Source organism: Oncorhynchus mykiss, chromosome 21, assembly GCF_013265735.2.
Source record: "Oncorhynchus mykiss isolate Arlee chromosome 21, USDA_OmykA_1.1, whole genome shotgun sequence".
Taxonomy (NCBI): domain Eukaryota; kingdom Metazoa; phylum Chordata; class Actinopteri; order Salmoniformes; family Salmonidae; genus Oncorhynchus; species Oncorhynchus mykiss.
Window position 1 is genome coordinate 7,745,855 of NC_048585.1, and position 24,677 is coordinate 7,770,531.

The 24,677-nt window shown below is 44.6% G+C and overlaps 1 protein-coding gene across 4 annotated transcripts in view; it reads right to left on the reverse strand.

Annotated features, from left to right (window-relative positions):
• Positions 1-22,449, reverse strand: part of LOC118936572 (PHD finger protein 21B-like) — a 177,776-nt gene extending 155,327 nt beyond the window's left edge. Inside the window, exons 1-3 of one of the 4 annotated variants that reach the window (XM_036956717.1) lie at positions 21,955-22,449; positions 21,487-21,519; positions 21,136-21,201 (exon numbers count right to left, since the gene is read on the reverse strand). In XM_036956717.1, the coding sequence (XP_036812612.1) occupies positions 21,136-21,201; positions 21,487-21,519; positions 21,955-22,008 (153 nt within the window). In that variant the 5' untranslated portion in view covers positions 22,009-22,449. The remainder of the gene's footprint in view (positions 1-21,135; positions 21,202-21,486; positions 21,520-21,954) is intronic. The other 3 variants (XM_036956718.1, XM_036956719.1, XM_036956720.1) reach the window with 3 other exon arrangements.
• Between the last annotated feature and the right edge of the window lie 2,228 nt (positions 22,450-24,677).

Below are 24,677 nucleotides of genomic sequence, written 5' to 3' on the forward strand. Positions count from 1 at the left end.
TGGGGGCAGTGGGATGAGGGTGGTGGGGGCAGTGGGATGAGGGCGGTGGGGGCAGTGGGATGAGGGTGGTGGGGACAGTGGGATGAGGGTGGTGGGGGCAGTGGGATGAGGGCGGTGGGGGCAGTGGGATGAGGGTGGTGGGGACAGTGCTGACTGTGCACAGTGGTCATTTCAGGCAGTTAGCCGCTGACCTGCGTGTGTGTTACCATAGTTACCATAGTTCTGGCCAGTCAGTAGGCTGGGTGACAGTGAACTGGGTTCTGGCCGGTCAGTAGGCTGGGTGACAGTGAACTGGGTTCTGGCCGGTCAGTAGGCTGGGTGACAGTGAACTGGGTTCTGGCCGGTCAGTAGGCTGGGTGACAGTGAACTAGGTTCTGGCCGGTCAGTAGGCTGTGTGACAGTGAACTGGGTTCTGGCTGGTCAGTAGGCTGGGTGACAGTGAACTAGGTTCTGGCCGGTCAGTAGGCTGTGTGACAGTGAACTGGGTTCTGGCTGGTCAGTAGGCTGGGTGACAGTGAACTAGGTGGGTTGGAATATCCAGTGAGAGGTGGGTTGGCCTATGCAGTGAGGGGTGGTTGGACTATTCAGTGAGGGGTTGGTTAGACTATGCAGTGAGGGGTGGGTTGGACTATGCAGTGAGGGGTGGGTTGGACTATGCAGTGAGGGGTGGTTGGACTATGCAGTGAGGGGTGGGTTGGACTATGCAGTGAGGGGTGGTTGGACTATGCAGTGAAGGGTGGTTGGACTATGCTGTGAGGGGTGGGTTGGACTATGCAGTGAGGGGTGGTTGGACGATGCAGTGAGGGGTGGTTGAACTATGCAGTGAGGGGTGGGTTGGACTATCCAGTGAGGGGTGGGTTGGACTATCCAGTGAGGGGTGGGTTGGACTATCCAGTGAGGGGTGGGTTGGACTATGCAGTGAGGGGTGGTTGGACTATCCAGTAAGGGGTGGGTTGGACTATCCAGTGAGGGGTGGTTGGACTATCCAGTGAGGGGTGGGTTGGACTATGCAGTGAGGGGTGGTCGGACTATGCAGTGAGGGGTGGGTTGGACTATCCAGTGAGGGGTGGTTGGACTATTCAGTGAGGGGTTGGTTAGACTATGCAGTGAGGGGTGGTTGGACTATTCAGTGAGGGGTTGGTTAGACTATGCAGTGAGGGGTGGGTTGGACTATGCAGTGAGGGGTGGGTTGGACTATGCAGTGAGGGGTGGTTGGACTATGCAGTGAGGGGTGGGTTGGACTATGCAGTGAGGGGTGGTTGGACTATGCAGTGAAGGGTGGTTGGACTATGCAGTGAGGGGTGGTTGGACTATCCAGTGAGGGGTGGTTGGACTATTCAGTGAGGGGTGGTTGGACTATGCAGTGAGGGGTGGTTGGACTATGCAGGGCCTCTATACTCATTAGATGTTCTCTATGTAACAAGATTATGTTTCTTCAGGAAAATGACATTTTCCTTTGTAAAGGAACGTTCCTGGAGGACCGTAGCGATTCAAGTCGGTTGAATGTTATGACAAGTAGGACTTCAAGCACCGCTCATCCTGATCTGATATTCAGGAAACACATCAACACATCAACACATCAGTAGCTGGTGTATTCAGGAAACACATCAGTAGCTGGTGTATTCAGGAAACACATCAACACATCAGTAGCTGGGGCGGCAGGGTAGCCTAGTGGTTAGAGCATTGGACTAGTAACTGAAAGGTTGCAAGTTCAAATCCCAGAGCTGACAAGGAACAAATCTGTCATTCTGCCCCTGAACAGGCAGTTCAGGAACCCACTCACTGCTAGGCTGTCATTGAAAATAAGAATTTGTTCTTAACTGACTTGCCTAGTAAAATAAAGGTTCAAATAAAAGCTGGTGTATAATTAAAGTGATAGAGAGTAGCAGCAGCGTAAAAGAGGGGTTGTAGGGGCACACAATGCAAATAGTCCGGGTAGCCATTTGATTACCTGTTCAGGAGTCTTATGGCTTGGGGGTAAAAACTGTTGAGAAGCCTTTTTGTCTCAGACTTGCCACTCTGGTACCGCTAGCCTTGCGGTAGTAGAGAGAGCAGGGTGGCTGGGGTCTTTGACAATTTTTAGGGCCTTCCTCTGACACCGCCTGGTGTAGAGGTCCTGGATGGCAGGAAACTTAGCCCCAGTGATGTACTGGGCCGTACGCATTACCCTCTGTAGTGCCTTGCGGTCGGAGGCCGAGCAATTGCCGTACCAGGCAGTGATGCAACCGGTCAGGATGCTCTCGATGTTGCAGCTGTAGAACCTTTTGAGGATCTCAGGACCCATGCCAAATCTTTTCAGTCTCCTGAGGGGGAATAGGTTTTGTCGTGCCCTCTTCACGACTGTCTTGGTGTGTTTGGACCATGTTAGGTTGTTGGTGATGTGGACACCAAGGAACTTGAAGCTCTCAACCTGCTCCACTTCAGCCCTGTTGATGAGAATGGGGACGTACTCTGTCCTCCTTTTCCTGTAGTCCACAATCATCTCCTTCTGGCACCACCCGGCCAGGTCTCTGACCTCCTCCCTATAGGCTGTCTCATCGTTGTCGTTGATCAGGCCTACCACTGTTGTGTCGTCTGCAAACTTAATGATGGTGTAGGAGTCGTGCCTGGCAGTGCAGTCGTGGGTGAACAGGGAGGACAGGAGGGGGCTGAGCACGCACCCCTGAGGGGCTCCTGTGTTGAGGATCAGCGTGGCGGATGTGTTGTTACCTACCCTTACCACCTAGGGGCGGCCCGTCTGGAAGTCCAGGATCCAGTTGCAGAGGGAGGTGTTTTGTCCAGGATCCTTAGCTTAGTGATGAGCTTTGATGGTACTATGGTGTTCAACGTTGAGCTGTAGTCAATGAACAGCATTCTCACATAAGTGTTATTTTTGTCCAGGTGGGAAAGGGCAGTGTGGAGTGCAATAGAGATTGCATCATCGGTTTGGGCAGTATGCAAATTGGAGTGGGTCTAGGGTTTCTGGGATAATGGTGTTGATGTGAGCCATGACCAGCCTTTCAAAGCACTTCATGGCTACGGACGTGAGTGCTACGGGTCGGTAGTCATTGAAGCAGGTTACCTTAGTGTTCTTGGGCACAGGGACTACGGTGGTCTGCTTGAATCATGTAGGTATTACAGACTCGGACAGGGACATGATGAAAATATCAGTGAAGACACCTGCCAGTTGGTCAGCACATGCCCTGGTAATCCGTCTGGCCCCGCAGCCTTGTGAATGTTGACCTGTTTAAAGGTCTTACTCACGTCAGCTACGGAGAGCGTGATCAAGCAGTCGTCCGGAACAGCTGATGCTCTCATGCATGCCTCAGTGTTGCTTGCCTCGAAGCGAGCATAGAATTGATTTAGCTCATCTGGTAGGCTCGTGTCACTGGGCAGCTAGCGGCTGTGCTTCCTTTTGTAGTCTGTAATAGTTTGCAAGCCCTGCCACTAATGAATGAACTAATGAACTAATGAATGAACTAATGAACTAATGAATGAATAAACTAATGGGTTCATGAATGAATGAACTAATGAACCAATGAACTGATGAATGAATGAACTAATGGGTTCATGAATGAATTAACTAATGAACTAATGAATGAATGAACTAATGGATTCATGAATGAATGAACTAATGACCTAATGAACTAATGAACTAATGAATGAATGTACTAATGAACTAATGAATGAATGAACTAATGAATTCATGAATGAATAGGCTCAGAGGAATCAAGCAAATTGTAGCTATGCCACATGGGTAGAAACCTGCTAGCTGTAGTTCATTAGGAGGGGAGTTGAACGGACATCAGGCTTTCATACAGAGACATGTCACCAAGGTCTCTGTCACGAACGCGGATGTTATAGCAGACTGGCCTTCTAGTCAAACCTCACACTGTTATGCACTGTCCTCTGAGTGGCTGACACACACACACACGCACGCACACACACGCACGCACGCACACACACACGCACGCACACACACAGACAGGCCAAGTCTTTCATTAACAGACTCCACACTGGCTGCTCTGCTGTCAGCACTCAACCATAGACCTGTAGCTCCTCCCATCTACAGTATAGACCTGTAGCTCCTCCCATCTACAGTATAGACCTGTAGCTCCTCCCATCTACAGTATAGAGCTGTAGCTCCTCCCATCTACACTATAGACCTATAGCTCCTCTCGTCTACAGTATAGACCTATAACTCCTCCCATCTACAGTATAGACCTATAGCTCCTCCCATCTTCACTATAGACCTATAGCTCCTCCCATCTACAGCATAATATTATGACACTGGACTGTATAATATCGTCTGTAGTCTCTCAAACTGATTAGTAACAGTCGCCTGTAGTCTCTCTAACTGATTAGTAACAGTCGCCTGTAGTCTCTCAAACTGAGTAGTAACAGTCGACAGTAGCCTAAAATAAACAATCTGTGTTCAGACTGACTAGATGCAATAAGACACAAGGTACAGGGAGACAGTCTGATATTATTATGGACATTTTCAGTCGTTTGAATGTAGAAATGAAAGCCTCAGCATTCTCTAGAGCATGTCTCTATCTCCGCAGGGACTACAAAACAGTCTGACTGCGTTGAGATATTCTTACCTCTCTTACCTTGACAACACACACACACACACACACACACCTCTGTTTTGTCTTCCACTCCTCAATGCTTTGAGGATATATATATATATCTGTTATACTGATTATTAGTGTTTATATATGTTTGTTATACTGATTATTAATATATATCTGTTATACTGATTATTAGTATATATATATATATATATATATATATATATATATATATATATATCTGTTATACTGATTATTAGTGTTTATATATGTTTGTTATACTGATTATTAATATATATCTGTTATACTAATTATTAGTATATATATATATATATATATATCTGTTATACTGATTATTAGTATATATACATATCTGTTATACTGATTATTAGTATATATATATATATATATATATATATATATATATCTGTTATACTGATTATTAGTGTTTATATATGTTTGTTATACTGATTATTAATATATATCTGTTATACTAATTATTAGTGTTTATATATGTTTGTTATACTGATTATTAATATATATCTGTTATACTAATTATTAGTATATATATATATATATATATATATCTGTTATACTGATTATTAGTATATATACATATCTGTTATACTGATTATTAGTATATATATATATATATATATATATATATATATATCTGTTATACTGATTATTAGTGTTTATATATGTTTGTTATACTGATTATTAATATATATCTGTTATACTAATTATTAGTATATATATATATATATATATATATATATATATATATATATATATATATATATATATATATCTGTTATACTGATTATTAGTATATATACATATCTGTTATACTGATTATTAGTATATATATATATATCTGTTATACTGATTATTAGTGTTTATATATGTTTGTTATACTGATTATTAATATATATATATATATATATCTGTTATACATATAGTATGTATCTGTTTATTATACTGATCATAATCATAGCAGCATCTCACAGAAGAAGAGAAGGGTATTCATACTCAAACCCCTTCTGCCTTTAAACTACTTGTTCCTGTCATTTTACAGACTTTGACAGTTGTTCTGGTTCGTGCTATTTACATAAAGAACATGTCTTATTTGTTGTTATTTAATCTGGTATATGGTCATTTCTGGGATGTTTGGGTTGGAAAGCAGCTTTTTCCTCAGATAGGGGGCTATACTGTACCCTCCTCCTCATCACTCCTTCCTCTCCTGTCATCCTCTTACCAGGAAGCATGGCAGAGCCTCTGAGACCACCTGAATACTACTCACCCTGACCCTGGATCCAACTCTTCTTCTCTCTGTTTCTAACCATCTCTCTTGTTGTTGTCCGGAGCCTTCTAGCTGTCTGTTTCTCATTCCCTTTTCTATTCTTCTATGGAGAACGTCTCTGTTGTGGTGGTAGTTAGCAGCTTCCTGTGACGTTCAACCAGATGCCTTCGTGACACCAAGCCTGCTCTTTGTGTCCGAGCAGGAGACAAGAAGAGGAGGACGCTGCTGCTTTGTGAAGGAATCAAATGTTTGTCTCTGTGTGCTCCTCCCTCCCACTCACATGTCAAGCATTTCTAGCACTAGCAGGGACACAGCAACTTCAGCATAGCCAGCCACAGGACTTAGAATGTAGAACTCTCACTCCTTCTATTAAAGAACAGGCCTTAGAAAGGTCACACCTTCTAATACAGAACAGGTCTTAGAACATAGAACTCTCACTCCTTCTAATAAAGAACAGGATTTATAACATAGAACTCTCACTCCTTCTAATAAAGAACAGGCCATAGAACATAGAACTCTCACTCCTTCTAATACAGAACAGGCATAAGAACATAGAACTCTCACTCCTTCTAATAAAGAACAGGCTTTATAACTTAGAACTCTCACTCCTTCTAATAAAGAACAGGCTTTATAACTTAGAACTCTCACTCCTTCTAATAAAGAACAGGCTTTATAACTTAGAACTCTCACTCCTTCTAATAAAGAACAGGCATTAGAACATAGAACTCTCACTCCTTCTATTAACGAACAGGCCTTAGAAAGGTCACACCTTCTAATACAGAACAGGTCTTAGAACATAGAACTCTCACTCCTTCTAATAAAGAACAGGCTTTATAACATAGAACTCTCACTCCTTCTAATAAAGAACAGACCATAGAACATAGAACTCTCACTCCTTCTAATACAGAACAGGCATTAGAACATAGAACTCTCACTCCTTCTAATACAGAACAGGCATTAGAACATAGAACTCTCACTCCTTCTAATACAGAACAGGCATTAGAACATAGAACTCTCACTCCTTCTAATAAAGAACAGGCTTTATAACTTAGAACTCTCACTCCTTCTAATAAAGAACAGGCTTTATAACTTAGAACTCTCACTCCTTCTAATACAGAACAGGCATTAGAACATAGAACTCTCACTCCTTCTAATAAAGAACAGGCCATAGAACATAGAACTCTCACTCCTTCTAATACAGAACAGGCATTAGAACATAGAACTCTCACTCCTTCTAATAAAGAACAGGCATTAGAACATAGAACTCTCACTCCTTCTAATACAGAACAGGCATTAGAACATAGAACTCTCACTCCTTCTAATAAAGAACAGGCTTTATAACTTAGAACTCTCACTCCTTCTAATAAAGAACAGGCTTTATAACTTAGAACTCTCACTCCTTCTAATACAGAACAGGCATTAGAACATAGAACTCTCACTCCTTCTAATAAAGAACAGGCCTTAGAACATAGAACTCCCACTCCTTCTAATAAAGAACAGGCATTAGAACATAGAACTCTCACTCCTTCTAATACAGAACAGGCATTAGAACATAGAACTCTCACTCCTTCTAATAAAGAACAGGCTTTATAACTTAGAACTCTCACTCCTTCTAATAAAGAACAGGCTTTATAACTTAGAACTCTCACTCCTTCTAATACAGAACAGGCATTAGAACATAGAACTCTCACTCCTTCTAATAAAGAACAGGCCTTAGAACATAGAACTCCCACTCCTTCTAATAAAGAACTGGCCATAGAACATAGAACTCTCACTCCTTCTAATACAGAACAGGCATTAGAACATAGAACTCTCACTCCTTCTAATAAAGAACAGGGCTTAGAGCAGTAAACGGTACAATAGTATGAGAATTCAGACGGCTTGATAGACACCCTCCCATCTGCCTCCCTCGCATTGCATTATGGGTAGCTGCGAAAAGCCCTACCTAGCAGCGGAGGAGTCGTGGCAGAGTTTTTAATTAGTCAGAGAAAAATCTTCTCTATGCCTCCAGCCTAACTGTGGTGATTAAAGGAATCGGCATACAATGGGGTCTGATTTGCCTGGTCTGGAGAGTCTGGAGGGTCTGAGGAGGTCGCGACCCAAATGACACACTGTTCCTTACATAAAATACAATGGGGTCTGATTTGCCTGGTCTGGAGGGTCTGGAGGGTCTGAGGAGGTCGCGACCCAAATGACACACTGTTCCTTACATAAAATACAATGATATTTGTCACATGCTTCGTAAAACAACAGCTGCAGACTAACAGTGAAATTGTTCCTTACAGGTCTTTTAACCAGCAAAGCAGAGTTAAAGATAAAGATAGAAAATATAAAAATATAAATAGTGACAGGAGGAATACTAGCCTTTAGCTCAGTGCGGATGTTGCCTGTAATCCATGGCTTCTGGTTAGGATATGTACGTACGGTCACTGTGGGGACGACGTCCTGACTGACGTGGATAAACTCCTCAATGTTATCGAACGAATCCCCGGAACATATTCCAATCTGTCCTAGCGAAACAGTCCTGTTTTCGCTTGCAAGCAGCAAGCAGGAGGATAGAGTTATGGTCTGATTTGCCAATGGGAGAGCGATGGAGGGCTTTGTCCGCATTTCTGTGTGTGGGACTAAAGATGATCTAGAGTTTTGTTTCCCTCTAGTTGCACAGGTGACATGCTGGTAAAAAAAACGGATTTCAGTTTCCCTGCATTAAAATCACTGGCCAAGAAAAAGGCTGCCTCTGAATGTGCATTTTCTTGTTTACTTATTGGCCCTGTTCAGCTCTTTGAGTGCCGGTCTCAGTGCCAAGCATCGATTTGTGGCAGTAAATAGACAGCTATGAAAAATACTATCTTGGTAAATAGTGTGGGTTTACAGTTTATCACGAGGTATACTAACTCAGGCCGGCAGAAACTTCAGACTTCCTTCACAACATTAGAGATGAGCACAAAGCTACTGCTTCACAAAGACAAAGACGCCCCCTCCTTCCCTTCGTCTTAGCAGAGTCTGTCTTCCGGGGCTGTGGTTAAAAGTAGTGCACTATATAGGGATTAAAGGTGTCATTTGGGACGCCCGTTGTCTCAGGGACTGTGGAGGTAGAGGAAGGTAGGGAGACAATAGGAGATGTTTTGTCCAGGGAGAGTTACGGTGGAATCTACTTCCTGTCTCAGGGACACTGTGGAGGTAGAGGAAGGTAGGGAGACAATATGAGATGTATTGTCCAGGGAGAGTTTCCGTGGAATCTACTTCCTGTCTCAGGGACACTGTGGAGGTAGAGGAAGGTAGGGAGACAATAGGAGATGTATTGTCCAGGGAGAGTTACGGTGGAATCTACGGTGGAATCTACTTCCTGTCTCAGGGACACTGTGGAGGTAGAGGAAGGTAGGGAGACAATATGAGATGTATTGTCCAGGGAGAGTTTCCGTGGAATCTACTTCCTGTCTCAGGGACACTGTGGAGGTAGAGGAAGGTGGGGAGACAATAGGAGATTTATTGTCCAGGGAGAGTTACCGTAGAATCTACTTCCTGCCACTATTCTCTAGTCATGTGTAGTGGTCTTTACTGGCTGCTGCCTGCCTGTCGGCACACACACACACACACACACACACACACACACACACACACACATACACACACACACACACACAACGCATGCACGAACACACACACCCACACTGTCCCTCCCCGGATCACTAACTCATCAGTATGCCAGTCACAGAGCCAGGCCTGTAGGCCCGTGTCAGACCAGGGACTGGAGTTGTGCCCATTTGCCCAGACGCCTCACTGCCTCCCAGGCTGCTCACCTACTCCAAGCCCAGGCTGTGTCTCAGAGTGCAGGCCCTGAGGCTCATCTTTAATGGGACGTTACACTCTGGGAAGCAGGCCTCTCTCAGGCTGCCAGAGGACACAATATTATAATGAGTTATTATTAAAGGGGCAGTGCGTTCTCATTTTGTTCTTGATATTTCCACACTACGAGGAGGAAATAACCCTGAAGTTGTTGAATAATGCCGTTTCAGTGTAAAGAGCTTTCCAGGAGGGATATAGTTTGTTGGCCCCCGGCATGATGTCACAATCTGATCCGATTAGTCATCTTTTAATTTGCATACGTCTCCTTCTACTTCGAAGGGGTAAGTGGGGAAGGCTCTAGAGAGAGTCTAGAGGATCCTATCCACCAATCAGGGCTGTGTATGTAAATATATTACAATGTGTATCAACGTGCCCACATGATCACACTGAGCAGTTCAATAGCAAAAGGAGGCTGAGGGAAATAAACGCAAAAAAAAAATATATTTGTTATTTATTTTCATGAAATAAACACAGTAATGTATTAGACATACAGTGGTGATTTAAAAAAAAATACTGCATGGGGGCTTTAATGAGCTGGAGAGCTTCGGTTTCCCGTTTACTGCCCTTCTAAAAATCATCTAAACAACCAAAACATTTCGTTTACAGAAAACAAAATGTTTACATCTGAAAGACATCATCTAAGATAGTCTAACATAGACACAACAACATAGTAAAACCTCCCGCAGAACATCACTAACAATCTGTCCTCGTTAACAGTCTGTCATCACTAACAGTCTGGCATCACTAACAATCTGTCCTCGTTAACAGTCTGTCATCACTAACAGTCTGGCATCACTAACAATCTGTCCTCGTTAACGGTCTGTCATCACTAACAGTCTGGCATCACTAACAATCTGTCCTCGTTAACGGTCTGTCATCACTAACAGTCTGGCATCACTAACAATCTGTCCTCGTTAACGGTCTGTCATCACTAACAGTCTGGCATCACTAACAATCTGTCCTCGCTAACAATCTGTCATCACTAACAGTCTGGCATCACTAACAATCTGTCATCACTAACAATCTGTCCTCGTTAACAGTCTGTCATCACTAACAGTCTGGCATCACTAACAATCTGTCCTCGTTAACGGTCTGTCATCACTAACAGTCTGGCATCACTAACAATCTGTCCTCGCTAACAATCTGTCATCACTAACAATCTGTCATCACTAACAATCTGTCCTCGCTAACAATCTGGCATTGCTAACAATCTGTCATCACTAACAATATGTCATCACTAACAATCTGTAATCACTCAAAATCTGTCCTCGCTAGCAATCTGTCCTCGCTAACAATCTGGCATTGCTAACAATCTGTCATCACTAACAATATGTCATCACTAACAATCTGTAATCACTCAAAATCTGTCCTCGCTAGCAATCTGTCCTCGCTAACAATCTGTCATCGCTAACAATCTGTCATCGCTAACAATCTGTCATCACTAACAATCTGTCCTCGCTAACAATCTGTCATCACTAACAATCTGTCCTCGCTAACAATCTGTCCTCGCTAACAATCTGTCATCACTAACAATCTGTCATCACTAACAATCTGTCCTCAGTAACACTAAATGACATACTGAGTGCAGCAGCAGAGGTCCCCTAACTCTCCCTCTGTGGATGTGGCCCAAGTGGCACCCTATTCTCTATATAGTACACTACTTTAGACCAGAGCCCTATTCCCTATATAGTGCACTACTTTAGACCAGAGCCCTATTCCCTATATAGTACACTACTTTAGACCAGAGCCCTATTCCCTATATAGTACACTACTTTAGACCAGAGCCCTATTCCCTATATAGTACACTACTTTAGATAGGGCCCTATTCCCTATATAGTGCACTACTTTAGACCAGAGCCCTATTCCCTATATAGTACACTACTATAGACAGGGCCCTATTCCCTATATTGTACACTACTTTAGACCAGAGCCCTATTCCCTACATAGTGCACTACTTTAGACAGGGCCCTATTCCCTGTATAGTACACTACTATAGACAGGTCCCATAGGGCTCTGGGATGTGGGCCTCAGCCTCTATAATCTCCCCTGTAGCAGGAGACTCTAATGACACATCATGGGATTAGTCTGAGTTTAGTCTGAGACGCTGGGAAAGTTCAGCTCTCACCTGACACACACGCACGCACGCACGCACGCACGCACGCACGCACGCACGCACGCACACACACACACACACACACACACACACACACACACACACACACACACACACACACACACACACACACACACACAGAAACCTCGGCCAGCTGATAGAGGGACCAGGTAGAGGCAGGTGTTTAGGATGTACTGCCAGACTTGGTTCCCCCTCCCTGAACCCCGGCCCAGCAGGCCTGGGTCTGACCAGGGGGGAAGTAGAAGGGAGGGGGGAGGGAGGGAGTGGAGGGGGGAGAAGAGCCGTATTAATAGTTTACACTGGGGGAGGGGGGAGGGGGGAGGGAGTGGAGGGGGAGAAGAGCCGTATTACTAGTTCCCACTGGGGGAGGGGGGAGGTAGTGGAGGGGGAGAAGAGCCGTATTACTAGTTCCCACTGGGGGAGGGGGGAGGTAGTGGAGGAGGGAGAAGAGCCGTATTACTAGTTCCCACTGGGGGAGGGGGGAGGTAGTGGAGGGGGGAGAAGAGCCGTATTACTAGTTCCCACTGGGGGAGGTGGGAGGGAGTGGAGGAGGGAGAAGAGCCGTATTACTAGTTCCCACTGGGGGAGGGGGGAGGTAGTGGAGGAGGGAGAAGAGCCGTATTACTAGTTCCCACTGGGGGAGGGGGGAGGGAGTGGAGGAGGGAGAAGAGCCGTATTACTAGTTCCCACTGGGGGAGGGGGGAGGGAGTGGAGGAGGGAGAAGAGCTGTATTACTAGTTCCCACTGGGGGAGGGGGGAGGTAGTGGAGGGGGAGAAGAGCCGTATTACTAGTTCCCACTGGGGGAGGGGGGAGGGAGTGGAGGAGGGAGAAGAGCCGTATTACTAGTTCCCACTGGGGGAGGGGGGAGGGAGTGGACGAGGGAGAAGAGCCGTATTACTAGTTCCCACTGGAGGAGAAGAACAGCTTTTCCAGCTCCTCAAATGTCCAATTCCTGGTGTAAAGCCACTGTAGCACAGCGTAGGGTTTTAGCGTAGGGGGGAGGGAGTGGAGGGGGAGAAGAGCCACTGTAGCACAGCGTAGGGTTTTAGCGTAGGGGGTAGGGAGTGGAGGGGGAGAAGAGCCACTGTAGCACAGCGTAGGGTTTTAGCGTAGGGGGGAGGGAGTGGAGGGGGAGAAGAGCCACTGTAGCACAGCGTAGGGTTTTAGCGTAGGGGGGAGGGAGTGGAGGGGGAGAAGAGCCACTGTAGCACAGCGTAGGGTTTTAGCGTAGGGGGGAGGGAGTGGAGGGGGAGAAGAGCCACTGTAGCACAGCGTAGGGTTTTAGCGTAGGGGGTAGGGAGTGGAGGGGGAGAAGAGCCACTGTAGCACAGCGTAGGGTTTGAACAAGCCAGCGGTTACCTCACAGCCATGTAACCACAATGTGTTATGGGCGATGTAGGAATACCAGTGTTTATATTTACATGAGGAGCCAGGGGCCTACGTCGTAACGTGTGGTCCTAAAAGCCTGACCTCTGTGATGACGGCATACTGAACAACGCCTCCTTAGGCCTCGGACGTGAGCCAACACACTACCGCCGCTCTCTGCATCGTCACCACACAGACAATTACAGCCATTTAGTACAAATAAAAACTTGTTTAGACAGAGGGCATCGTGGGTAGTCTACACACTGGCCTAACCTGACCCTCTGCCTGGCTCTAACCTCTTCCTCCACCAATCACAGCAGCCTCTAACAGACTGCCACAGGTGGGACAGACCAATCAGACGGCAGTGTTCCCTGGGCCACACTCCGCCTCTCCTAACAGGTGTAACGTATCAGGTTCAGTCTGACAACATGATGAAACTCTCTGGAGGGAAACCCCCTGCTGTGCTTTCACATAGACTGGTCCCAAATTATTTTAACCTTTTAATTAACTAGGCAAGTCCGTTAAGAACAAATTGTTATTTACGATGGACGGCCTACCCCGGCCAAACCCAAACCCTAACCCTAACCCTAACCCCAACCCCAACCCTAACCCCTAACCCCTAACCCTAACCCTAACCCCTAACCCTAACCCCAACCCTAACCCTAACCCTAACCCCTAACCCTAACCCTAACCCCTAACCCTAACCCCTAACCCTAACCCCAGCCAAACCCAAACCCGGACGACACTGGGCCAATTATGGGACTCCCGATCACGGCCGCTTGCGATACAGCCGTAGAAACGAACCAGGGTCTGTAGTGACGCACTGAGAACGCAGTGCCTTAGACCGCTGCGCCACTCGGGAGACCAAATAACTCCCTATTCCCTATATAGTGGTCACCTGACGACTCAAACTGAACTCTCCCACTGCTCAATGTTCCCTATATAGTGGTCACCTGACGACTCAAACTGAACTCTCCCACTGCTCAATGTTCCCTATATAGTGGTCACCTGACGACTCAAACTGAACTCTCCCACTGCTCAATGTTCCCTATATAGTGGTCACCTGACGACTCAAACTGAACTCTCCCACTGCTCAATGTTCCCTATATAGTGGTCACCTGACGACTCAAACTGAACTCTCCCACTGCTCAATGTTCCCTATATAGTGGTCACCTGACGACTCAATCTGAACTCTCCCACTGCTCAATGTTCCCTATATAGTGGTCACCTGACGACTCAAACTGAACTCTCCCACTGCTCAATGTTCCCTATATAGTGGTCACCTGACGACTCCCACTGCTCAATGTTCCCTATATAGTGGTCACCTGACGACTCCCACTGCTCAATGTTCCCTACATTCTACAGACTGACGTCACAAACCAAGTCATCAGCGATTGGATCATCTGTAAATAAATCAATCAAAGTAGCCAATGGCATATTTTCTAAATGCGTCCTTTACCCACACGTGTGTTCTGGCTCTGGTCCAATCACAGGAGGCTGCTGAAGGGAGGACGGCTCATAGAAGAGTCCGGGAACGGAGCAAATGGAACGTCATCAGACACCATGGAAACCACGGAAACCAGGGAAACCATGGAAACCACGTGTGACGTATTTAACGCCGTTCCACTGATTCCGCTTCCGAATATTCCCACGAGCCTGTTCTCCCCAATTCACCTCTACTACCAACTTCCTGTTTCTGGGACCAATCAGAACACTTAGAATGTGTTTGTGTTCTACAAATCATCGGGGAGGGACTCAGGTCCAGAATCATTGTGGATTAAAAAAAACTAACGTCCGTGGGCGTGGCCTCGCATTTGGGTGGAGCAAAGGAGTCTGGGTAGCCAGAGTGCAGTAGCACACTATATAGGGAATAGGGCTGTAGTATAGAGTAGTGCACTATATAGGGAATAGGGCTGTAGTATAAAGTAGTGCACTATATAGGCAATAGGGCTGTAGTATAAAGTAGTGCACTACATAGGGAATAGGGCTGTAGTATAAAGTAGTGTACTATATAGGGAATAGGGCTGTAGTATAGAGTAGTGCACTATATAGGGAATAGGGTGCCGTTAGTGTGTGTGTGTGTGTGTGTGTGTGTGTGTGTGTGTGTGTGTGTGTGTGTGTGTGTGTGTGTGTGTGTGTGTGTGTGTGTGTGTGTGTGTGTGTGTACCCATCCTGGTAATCTTTCTCTCATAAGTAGCTTACATCTGATCTCTCTATCCCCCCTCTCTCCCTCTCTCTCCCCCTCTCTCCCTCCCCCTCACTCTCCCCCTCACTCTCTCTCTATCCCCCCTCTCTCCCTCTCCCTCCCCCTCACTCTCCCCCTCTCCCCCCCCTCTCTCTCTCTCTCTCTCACTCTCTCTCACTCTCTCCCCCTCTCTCCCTCTCTCTCTCTCCGTGTGTTCTTTTCAAAATGACTTCCTCTACCACTGTCATTTTAATGCACCTCTAACTACAACGCAAACAACAGGATAACTGAGTGGCTGTTCACGGTTACTTCTTCCCTTCCTCCTCCCCCTAACAGCAGCCTTGGTAAAACAGGAAACAGGTAAATAACTGGTTCCTTCCTGCTCCCCCTAACAGCAGCCTTGGTAAAACAGGAAACAGATAAATAACTGGTTCCTTCCTGCTCCCCCTAACAGCAGCCTTGGTAAAACAGGAAACAGGTAAATAACTGGTTCCTTCCTGCTCCCCCTGACAGCAGCCTTGGTAAAACAGGAAACAGATAAATAACTGATTCCTCCCTGCTCCCCCTGACAGCAGCCTTGGTAAAACAGGAAACAGGTAAATAACTGGTTCCTTCCTGCTCCCCCTAACAGCAGCCTTGGTAAAACAGGAAACAGATAAATAACTGGTTCCTTCCTGCTCCCCCTAACAGCAGCCTTGGTAAAACAGGAAACAGATAAATAACTGGTTCCTTCCTGCTCCCCCTAACAGCAGCCTTGGTAAAACAGGAAACAGATAAATAACTGGTTCCTTCCTGCTCCCCCTAACAGCAGCCTTGGTAAAACAGGAAACAGATAAATAACTGGTTCCTGCCTGCTCCCCCTAACAGCAGCCTTGGTAAAACAGGAAACAGATAAATAACTGATACCTTCCTGCTCCCCCTAACAGCAGCCTTGGTAAAACAGGAAACAGATAAATAACTGGTTCCTACCTGCTCCCCCTAACAGCAGCCTTGGTAAAACAGGAAACAGATAAATAACTGGTTCCTCCCTGCTCCCCCTAACAGCAGCCTTGGTAAAACAGGAAACAGATAAATAACTGGTTCTTTCCTGCTCCCCCTAACAGCAGCCTTGGTAAAACAGGAAACAGATAAATAACTGGTTCCTTCCTGCTCCCCCTAACAGCAGCCTTGGTAAAACAGGAAACAGATAAATAAGTGGTTATTTCATGCTCCCCCTAACAGCAGCCTTGGTAAAACAGGAAACAGATAAATAACTGGTTCCTGCCTACTCCCCCTAACAGCAGCCTTGGTAAAACAGGAAACAGATAAATAACTGATCCCTTCCTGCTCCCCCTAACAGCAGCCTTGGTAAAACAGGAAACAGATAAATAACTGATTCCTCCCTGCTCCCCCTGACAGCAGCCTTGGTAAAACAGGAAACAGATAAATAACTGGTTCCTTCCTGCTCCCCCTAACAGCAGCCTTGGTAAAACAGGAAACAGATAATAACTGGTTCCTTCCTGCTCCCCCTAACAGCAGCCTTGGTAAAACAGGAAACAGATAAATAACTGGTTCCTTCCTGCTCCCCCTAACAGCAGCCTTGGTAAAACAGGAAACAGATAAATAACTGGTTCCTTCCTGCTCCCCCTAACAGCAGCCTTGGTAAAACAGGAAACAGATAAATAACTGATTCCTCCCTGCTCCCCCTGACAGCAGCCTTGGTAAAACAGGAAACAGATAAATAACTGGTTCCTTCCTGCTCCCCCTAACAGCAGCCTTGGTAAAACAGGAAACAGATAAATAACTGGTTCCTTCCTGCTCCCCCTAACAGCAGCCTTGGTAAAACAGGAAACAGATAAATAACTGGTTCCTACCTGCTCCCCCTAACAGCAGCCTTGGTAAAACAGGAAACAGATAAATAACTGGTTCCTTCCTGCTCCCCCTAACAGCAGCCTTGGTAAAACAGGAAACAGATAAATAACTGGTTCCTTCCTGCTCCCCCTAACAGCAGCCTTGGTAAAACAGGAAACAGATAAATAACTGATACCAGTCATCTCCATACAGCCTAGGAACCACCAGGACTTAATGATCAGCACATTGAGACATAGAGCCAAACATGAGGAATAATGGCCGACCAAAGCTGCCTTTCAAAGTAGACCTACTTTAGAGTCAGTCTGACAGAGTGGTGGTCCATTGAAATCAGCTGGAGTCAGGTTAACATTGTTACTTCTACTGTTATTAATAACATAAACCTAGCAGTCAGGTTACTAGCCTTGCTGTTATTAATAACATAAACCTAGCAGTCAGGTTAACATTGTTACTTCTACTGTTATTAATAACATAAACCTAGCAGTCAGGTTGCCAGCCTTGCTGTTATTAATAACATAAACCTAGCAGTCAGGTTACCAGCCGGGTCCCAGTAGGCCACCCAAAGAACTACACATTAATGTAGTCTCTGCTACCTGACAGAACAGACTGATTACAATGTTGCAACAGAGTGAAAAGCAAACGAAAAGGAATGTTTAAAAGTATTGTTGAAGTTTAATCGTTCAGTTGTGAACGTTGTAGACTTCTGTCTCTCAGGACTAAACTGGGATAAGGAATAGAGCTGTCTGTCTCTCAGGACTAAACTGGGATAAGGAATAGAGCTGTCTGTCTCTCAGGACTAAACTGGGATAAGGAATAGAGCTGTCTGTCTCTCAGGACTAAACTGGGATAAGGAATAGAGCTGTCTGTCTCTCAGGACTAAACTGGGAAAAGGAATAGAGCTGTCTGTCTCTCAGGACTAAACTGGGATAAGGAATAGAGCTGTCTGTCTCTCAGGACTAAACTGGGATAAGGAATAGAGCTGTCTGTCTCTCAGGACTAAACTGGGATAAGGAATAGAGCTGTCTGTCTCTCAGGACTAAACTGGGATAAGGAATAGAGCTGTCTGTCTCTCAGGACTAAACTGGGATAAGGAATAGAGCTGTCTGTCTCTCAGGACTAAACTGGGATAAGGAATAGAGCTGTCTGTCTCTCAGGACTAAACTGGGATAAGGAATAGAGCTGTCTGTCTCTCAGGACTAAACTGGGATAAGGAATAGAGCTGTCTGTCTCTCAGGACTAAACTGGGATAAGGAATAGAGCTGTCTGTCTCTCAGGACTAAACTGGGATAAGGAATAGAGCTGTCTGTCTCTCAGGACTAAACTGGGATAAGGAATAGAGCTGTCTGTCTCTCAGGACTAAACTGGGATAAGGAATAGAGCTGTCTGTCTCTCAGGACTAAACTGGGATAAGGAATAGAGCTGTCTGTCTCTCAGGACTAAACTGGGATAAGGAATAGAGCTGTCTGTCTCTCAGGACTAAACTGGGAAAAGGAATAGAGCTCTCTGTCTCTCAGGACTAAACTGGGATAAGGAATAGAGCTGTCTGTCTCTCAGGACTACACTGGGATAAGGAATAGAACTGTCTGTCTGTGTTTTCCCCTGAAGGTAACAGAAGGTCACACTGAATCTGAGTCCCAAATGGCATCCTATTCCCTATATAGTGCACTACTTTAGACTGGGGCCCTATTCCCTATATAGTGCACTACTTTAGACTGGGGCCCTATTCCCTATATAGTGCACTACTTTAGACTGGGGCCCTATTCCCTATATAGTGCACTACTTTAGACTGGGGCCCTATTCACTATATAGTGCACTACTTTAGACCAGGGCCCTATTCCCTATATAGTATTAGTACTCTATTCACACCGTCCCTCAACAACCTGCTCCTCTCTCTATTCACACCGTCCCTCAACAACCTGCTCCTCTCTGTATTCACACCGTCCCTCAACAACCTGCTCCTCTCTCTATTCACACCGTCCCTCAACAAAACCTAGGATAGAAACACACACAGGCCTACATCCTCATAGACATATGATGCATACTGTATACTTTCTGCCTCGTGTTTGTAGAGTAGTTTGGTTTAACAGAGGGACTAGTATTTACTAGCCACCGTCAGAACATTGGCATATGCATTATAACGTCTGGATGACTATAAAGTCACTATGTTAAGTATTAATTTTATGTCATTTTTATATAACAAAAGCCACTGAAGCAAAATACACTTTTAATTTAAGAGAAAGAAAGTGAATCATATGCTAAATGAATAGGCTAAATTATTACACATATGTTGACCTAACAAAGCTATCTTTTAACATCTCAAATTTGACTTAAACAAAAGTAAACAAAAGCCTATTCTTCAGGTGATATGTAATGTCAGTGCCCTACAACAACAACAACAACAACTAAATCTATGACGGTGTAAAAAGCAGATTTTCTCTGGTAGCAGCAAGCATCGCTAGAGCAGAGTAAACTATAGGTCATATTCCGCTAATAAAATAAGGAGAATCGACGCTAAACAGTGATTAAACATCCCAGGCTGCGTTGCTGCTGCTGACTCGGGGCTCTCTCTTTTCTCTCTCCCCTCCCCCTCCTCTATAAACAGCATCAAAGCAATCAAAATGGTAATGTTCGGCATGAATGGGGCCCATCCCCCCTCTCCGAGAAACTCCGCAGACTTTTTCTCCATGTTAGGAAGAAACCAACACCCCTTCTCGGCACAAAATGGAAGCATCCACTACCAAACTAAGGCGCTTTGCGTAAAACACTACAACAAATACATACTCTGGAAAGATCCACCTCGTGTAAATAGATAACCAACTACGTGAAAATATAAGCATTGTTTCTCTGCATAAGCTGCCTAAATGAGTTCGTCTTCTGCTTTACAGGAAACGTTCAACAGCGAATGGTGGAGAAAATCAAGGCGCTGTTCAGGGCTCAAGTGCTGAAAACTGCATTCCTGAAGAAACAGGATCGATCTAACTTAGGCCAACGCAAAAACCCTTTAAAATGAACTAAAATGATTCAACGTCGATTGATTTGACTTCCACAATATATATTTACACATTATATGTCTGTTTTGTGTTCCTTAGTGGCTTCGGTAACTTCATATATTGAGCCAGGCAGTGTTGTGACTTTAAGCGTTCAACGGCATCTGTTCTGTGGTGCTGAAAAAATAGCTCCCGTTCTCCTGGGCGGAAGAGCTGGACTTTAGTGTTTCTCTTTACCCTTCAAATGACTCATTAGGAATACATACAAATAAGTTTAAATCACTTATTACAAAGATGGAAGTTCATCTTGGCCAATTTGATACTAGATGTAGTAAAAAAAAAATTTAAAAAAATGAAAGTGTAAGCTGCGATCGAATCAAAAGCGACCTTTACCGTCATGTGACCAAGAATAAATAATACTGGCTATAAAGTAACACATAAAGTCCATTTAGAAGCAACAACAAAAAAATACGTATTCATTCGCCGATGAATATCTACGAATAGTCAGAATAGTAAAAACGTGACGCTTGATGTGTAACAAAAAAATAAAAAATAAGTGCAGACCGGATACTTGAGCATCTCCTTTCTTACTCTCCTGAAAACATGTCGACTTACTCAAAATGGACGCTACATTTTTCAACATTTCATGTTAGACAACTTAAAGAGTATCCGGACAGAATCAGCAGATTACGTTGAGGAATTCTACAACACAACGACTTTAAAGGGGGAGCAAAGACTAAATCAAATGCCTTTACTTTTTGAAACCGTTTTTAAAAAAAAAAACACACAAGCACATTGTCCTAAACATAACGGTCTCACACAATACAAGACTATTGCCGTGACATGAATGATGATTATAGCCAACAATAAGTGTATAATAAAGCAACACAGATGCTTTTGGGGGTTTTCTTACTTGTTTTTCGCTTAGGGCTGTTATTCTGTCGTGTCTTTCGTGTAGTTGTTTCTTAAGCTCTCCATCCTACAATTAAACAAAAACATCATCAGTCAAATAATAGGATTATGAATGGGACCAAAACACCAAGTGTAACCTAACAATGTCGATACGTTTCAAACTTATGTCGTTGCGTTATAAACCAAAGTCACATTTGCTGGACAAAGCAGGTGGAAACTCTGCTAAGTAAACAGGGTTTACAACAAGACAATAAAGAGATTTAATGCTGATAAAGTTTCCTGCCACACTCCCTAACCCTAACCAGCCGTGTCTAGAGGACGATTACAAGGCTTTCACAAATAGACATTTTACCTGCGGGTCTTGCTTCATCTGTGCAACTAGTTTCTAACCGGAGGAAGAAAAAAAAACGAAAGAGGAATTAGAAAAAAGTGTTTCAAGTTTAGTGTGTAAAAAGACAAGATCAAAGCAGCGAAGCATTAGGAGCGAGTCGGTTTCTACAGCTCATAAATATTCAGGTCGCGTCCTGCTCGCCACACAGGACCACCGCATTATTACAACCTAGTTCTTGATGCTCGAAACAGACCCACGACAATAACAAAGTAGTCTAAAAAAGTGTCCCACTCTCATCAGAAAGTGCATGTTTATGGCGTCGCACGCACATACAAGCTAAGCATAACAGAGCACATACTCTTTTTCTCGCTGGGAAAACAAACATGTCACGTTTGATCCCTCTGAGATTTTTTTTCCCCTCCCTACACCACTCACTCGCTCAAAAGACCACAAATAAGGGGGTAGAATGAAACGATGTTTCGTTTTTACCTGATGACATTGGATCTCGACTTTCAACGCCTCTTGCAGGCATTGTAGTTCCATGTTCCGACTTCAAAAACACTTTTGTACCACTTTCGATGTAATCAATGTGAAGTTTAAGTGAATTAAAATGTTTTTTTTTAAAGCGACAATAACAATCGAAAGAAGAACTACTCAGGCTGCAAAGCAAGTTCTTGCTTCTTTGCTGTGTAGAGGGCTCATCACTCACTTTACGCCGCTGAGCAAAGTGCTCTAAACACCGGGGAAAGGTTTCAGCACCTGGACAGATCCACTCTAAAAATAACGCCGCGTCGACGCATCCTCTCCAAACGGTCGATTTATTTTTCTTTTGATCATTTTTAGTTGAATAGTGGGGACTATATTTTGTCCGAGTGAGCGGCTTGATTTCACTTTGCCTGGGGAAAAGTTGCGCTTCGGCTGTCAATGCTAATTCGAAAATTCCCGGATGGAGCAGTGAAAGAACAGAACTCTCCCCTCGTCTGTCTTTCTCTCCCCCTCGGTCACAAAAGCATACACTCAGTCATGCGCACTCTTGAATAAAATACACTCAGGCTGTCCACAATATTGCAAGGATAGATAACTATTTTCTTAAGTCCAGGATAGATAACTATTTTATTAATTAAGTCCAGGATAGATAACTATTTTCTTAAGTCCAGGATAGATAACTATTTGATTAAGTCCAGGATAGATAACTATTTTATTAAGTCCAGGATAGATAACTATTTGATTAAATCCAGGATAGATAACTATTTGATTAATTAAGTCCAGGATAGATAACTAATTTATTAAGTCCAGGATAGATAACTATTTGATTAAATCCAGGATAGATAACTATTTTATTAATTAAGTCCAGGATACATAACTAATTTATTAAGTCCAAGATAGATAACTATAATATTAAATCCAGGATAGATAACTATTTGATTAAGTCCAGTAATATGCATAAGGTTAGGCTTTATCACGTGTAGAATAATAGACTTATATTGTGATCATTGTTATGTTCTAATATGTTACTACCAGGTTGTTACTTACCCCCCGCCCCCCCCCCCCCCAAAGAAATGCTCTTTAACACACTCAGAGGGACATTGGGTCTTAACACACACACACTCAGAGGGACATTGGGTCTTAACACACTCAGAGGGACATTGGGTCTTAACACACTCAGAGGGACATTGGGTCTGTAACACACTCAGAGGGACATTGGGTCTTAACACACTCAGAGGGACATTGGGTCTGTAACACACTCAGAGGGACATTGGGTCTTTAACACACTCAGAGGGACATTGGGTCTGTAACACACTCAGAGGGACATTGGGTCTGTAACACACTCAGAGGGACATTGGGTCTTTAACACACTCAGAGGGACATTGGGTCTTTAACACACTCAGAGGGACATTGGGTCTGTAACACACTCAGAGGGATATTGGGTCTTTAACACACTCAGAGGGACATTGGGTCTGTAACACACTCAGAGGGACATTGGGTCTTTAACACACTCAGAGGGACATTGGGTCTGTAACACACTCAGAGGGACATTGGGTTTTTAACACACTCAGAGGGACATTGGGTCTTTAACACACTCAGAGGGACATTGGGTCTTTAACACACTCAGAGGGACATTGGGTCTTTAACACACTCAGAGGGACATTGGGTCTTTAACACACTCAGAGGGACATTGGGTCTGTAACACACTCAGAGGGACATTGGGTCTGTAACACACTCAGAGGGATATTGGGTCTTTAACACACTCAGAGGGACATTGGGTCTTTAACACACTCAGAGGGACATTGGGTCTTTAACACACTCAGAGGGACATTGGGTCTTTAACACACTCAGAGGGACATTGGGTCTTTAACACACTCAGAAGGACATTGGGTCTGTAACACACTCAGAGGGACATTGGGTCTTTAACACACTCAGAGGGACATTCGTTCTATAACACACTCAGAGGGACATTGGGTCTTTAACACACTCAGAGGGACATTGGGTCTTTAACACACTCAGGGGGACATTGGGTCTTTAACACACTCAGAGGGACATTGGGTCTTTAACACACTCAGGGGGACATTGGGTCTGTAACACACTCAGAGGGACATTGGGCCTTTAACACACTCAGAGGGACATTCGGTCTATAACACACTCAGAGGGACTTTGGGTCTTAACACACTCAGAGGGACATTGGGTCTTTAACACACTCAGAGGGACATTGGGTCTTTAACACACTCAGAGGGACATTGGGTCTTTAACACACTCAGAGGGACATTGGGTCTTTAACACACTCAGAGGGACATTGGGTCTTTAACACACTCAGAGGGACATTGGGTCTGTAACACACTCAGAGGGACATTGGGTCTGTAACACACTCAGAGGGATATTGGGTCTTTAACACACTCAGAGGGACATTGGGTCTTTAACACACTCAGAGGGACATTGGGTCTTTAACACACTCAGAGGGACATTGGGTCTTTAACACACTCAGAGGGACATTGGGTCTTTAACACACTCAGAGGGACATTGGGTCTGTAACACACTCAGAGGGACATTGGGTCTGTAACACACTCAGAGGGATATTGGGTCTTTAACACACTCAGAGGGACATTGGGTCTTTAACACACTCAGAGGGACATTGGGTCTTTAACACACTCAGAGGGACATTGGGTCTTTAACACACTCAGAGGGACATTGGGTCTTTAACACACTCAGAGGGACAT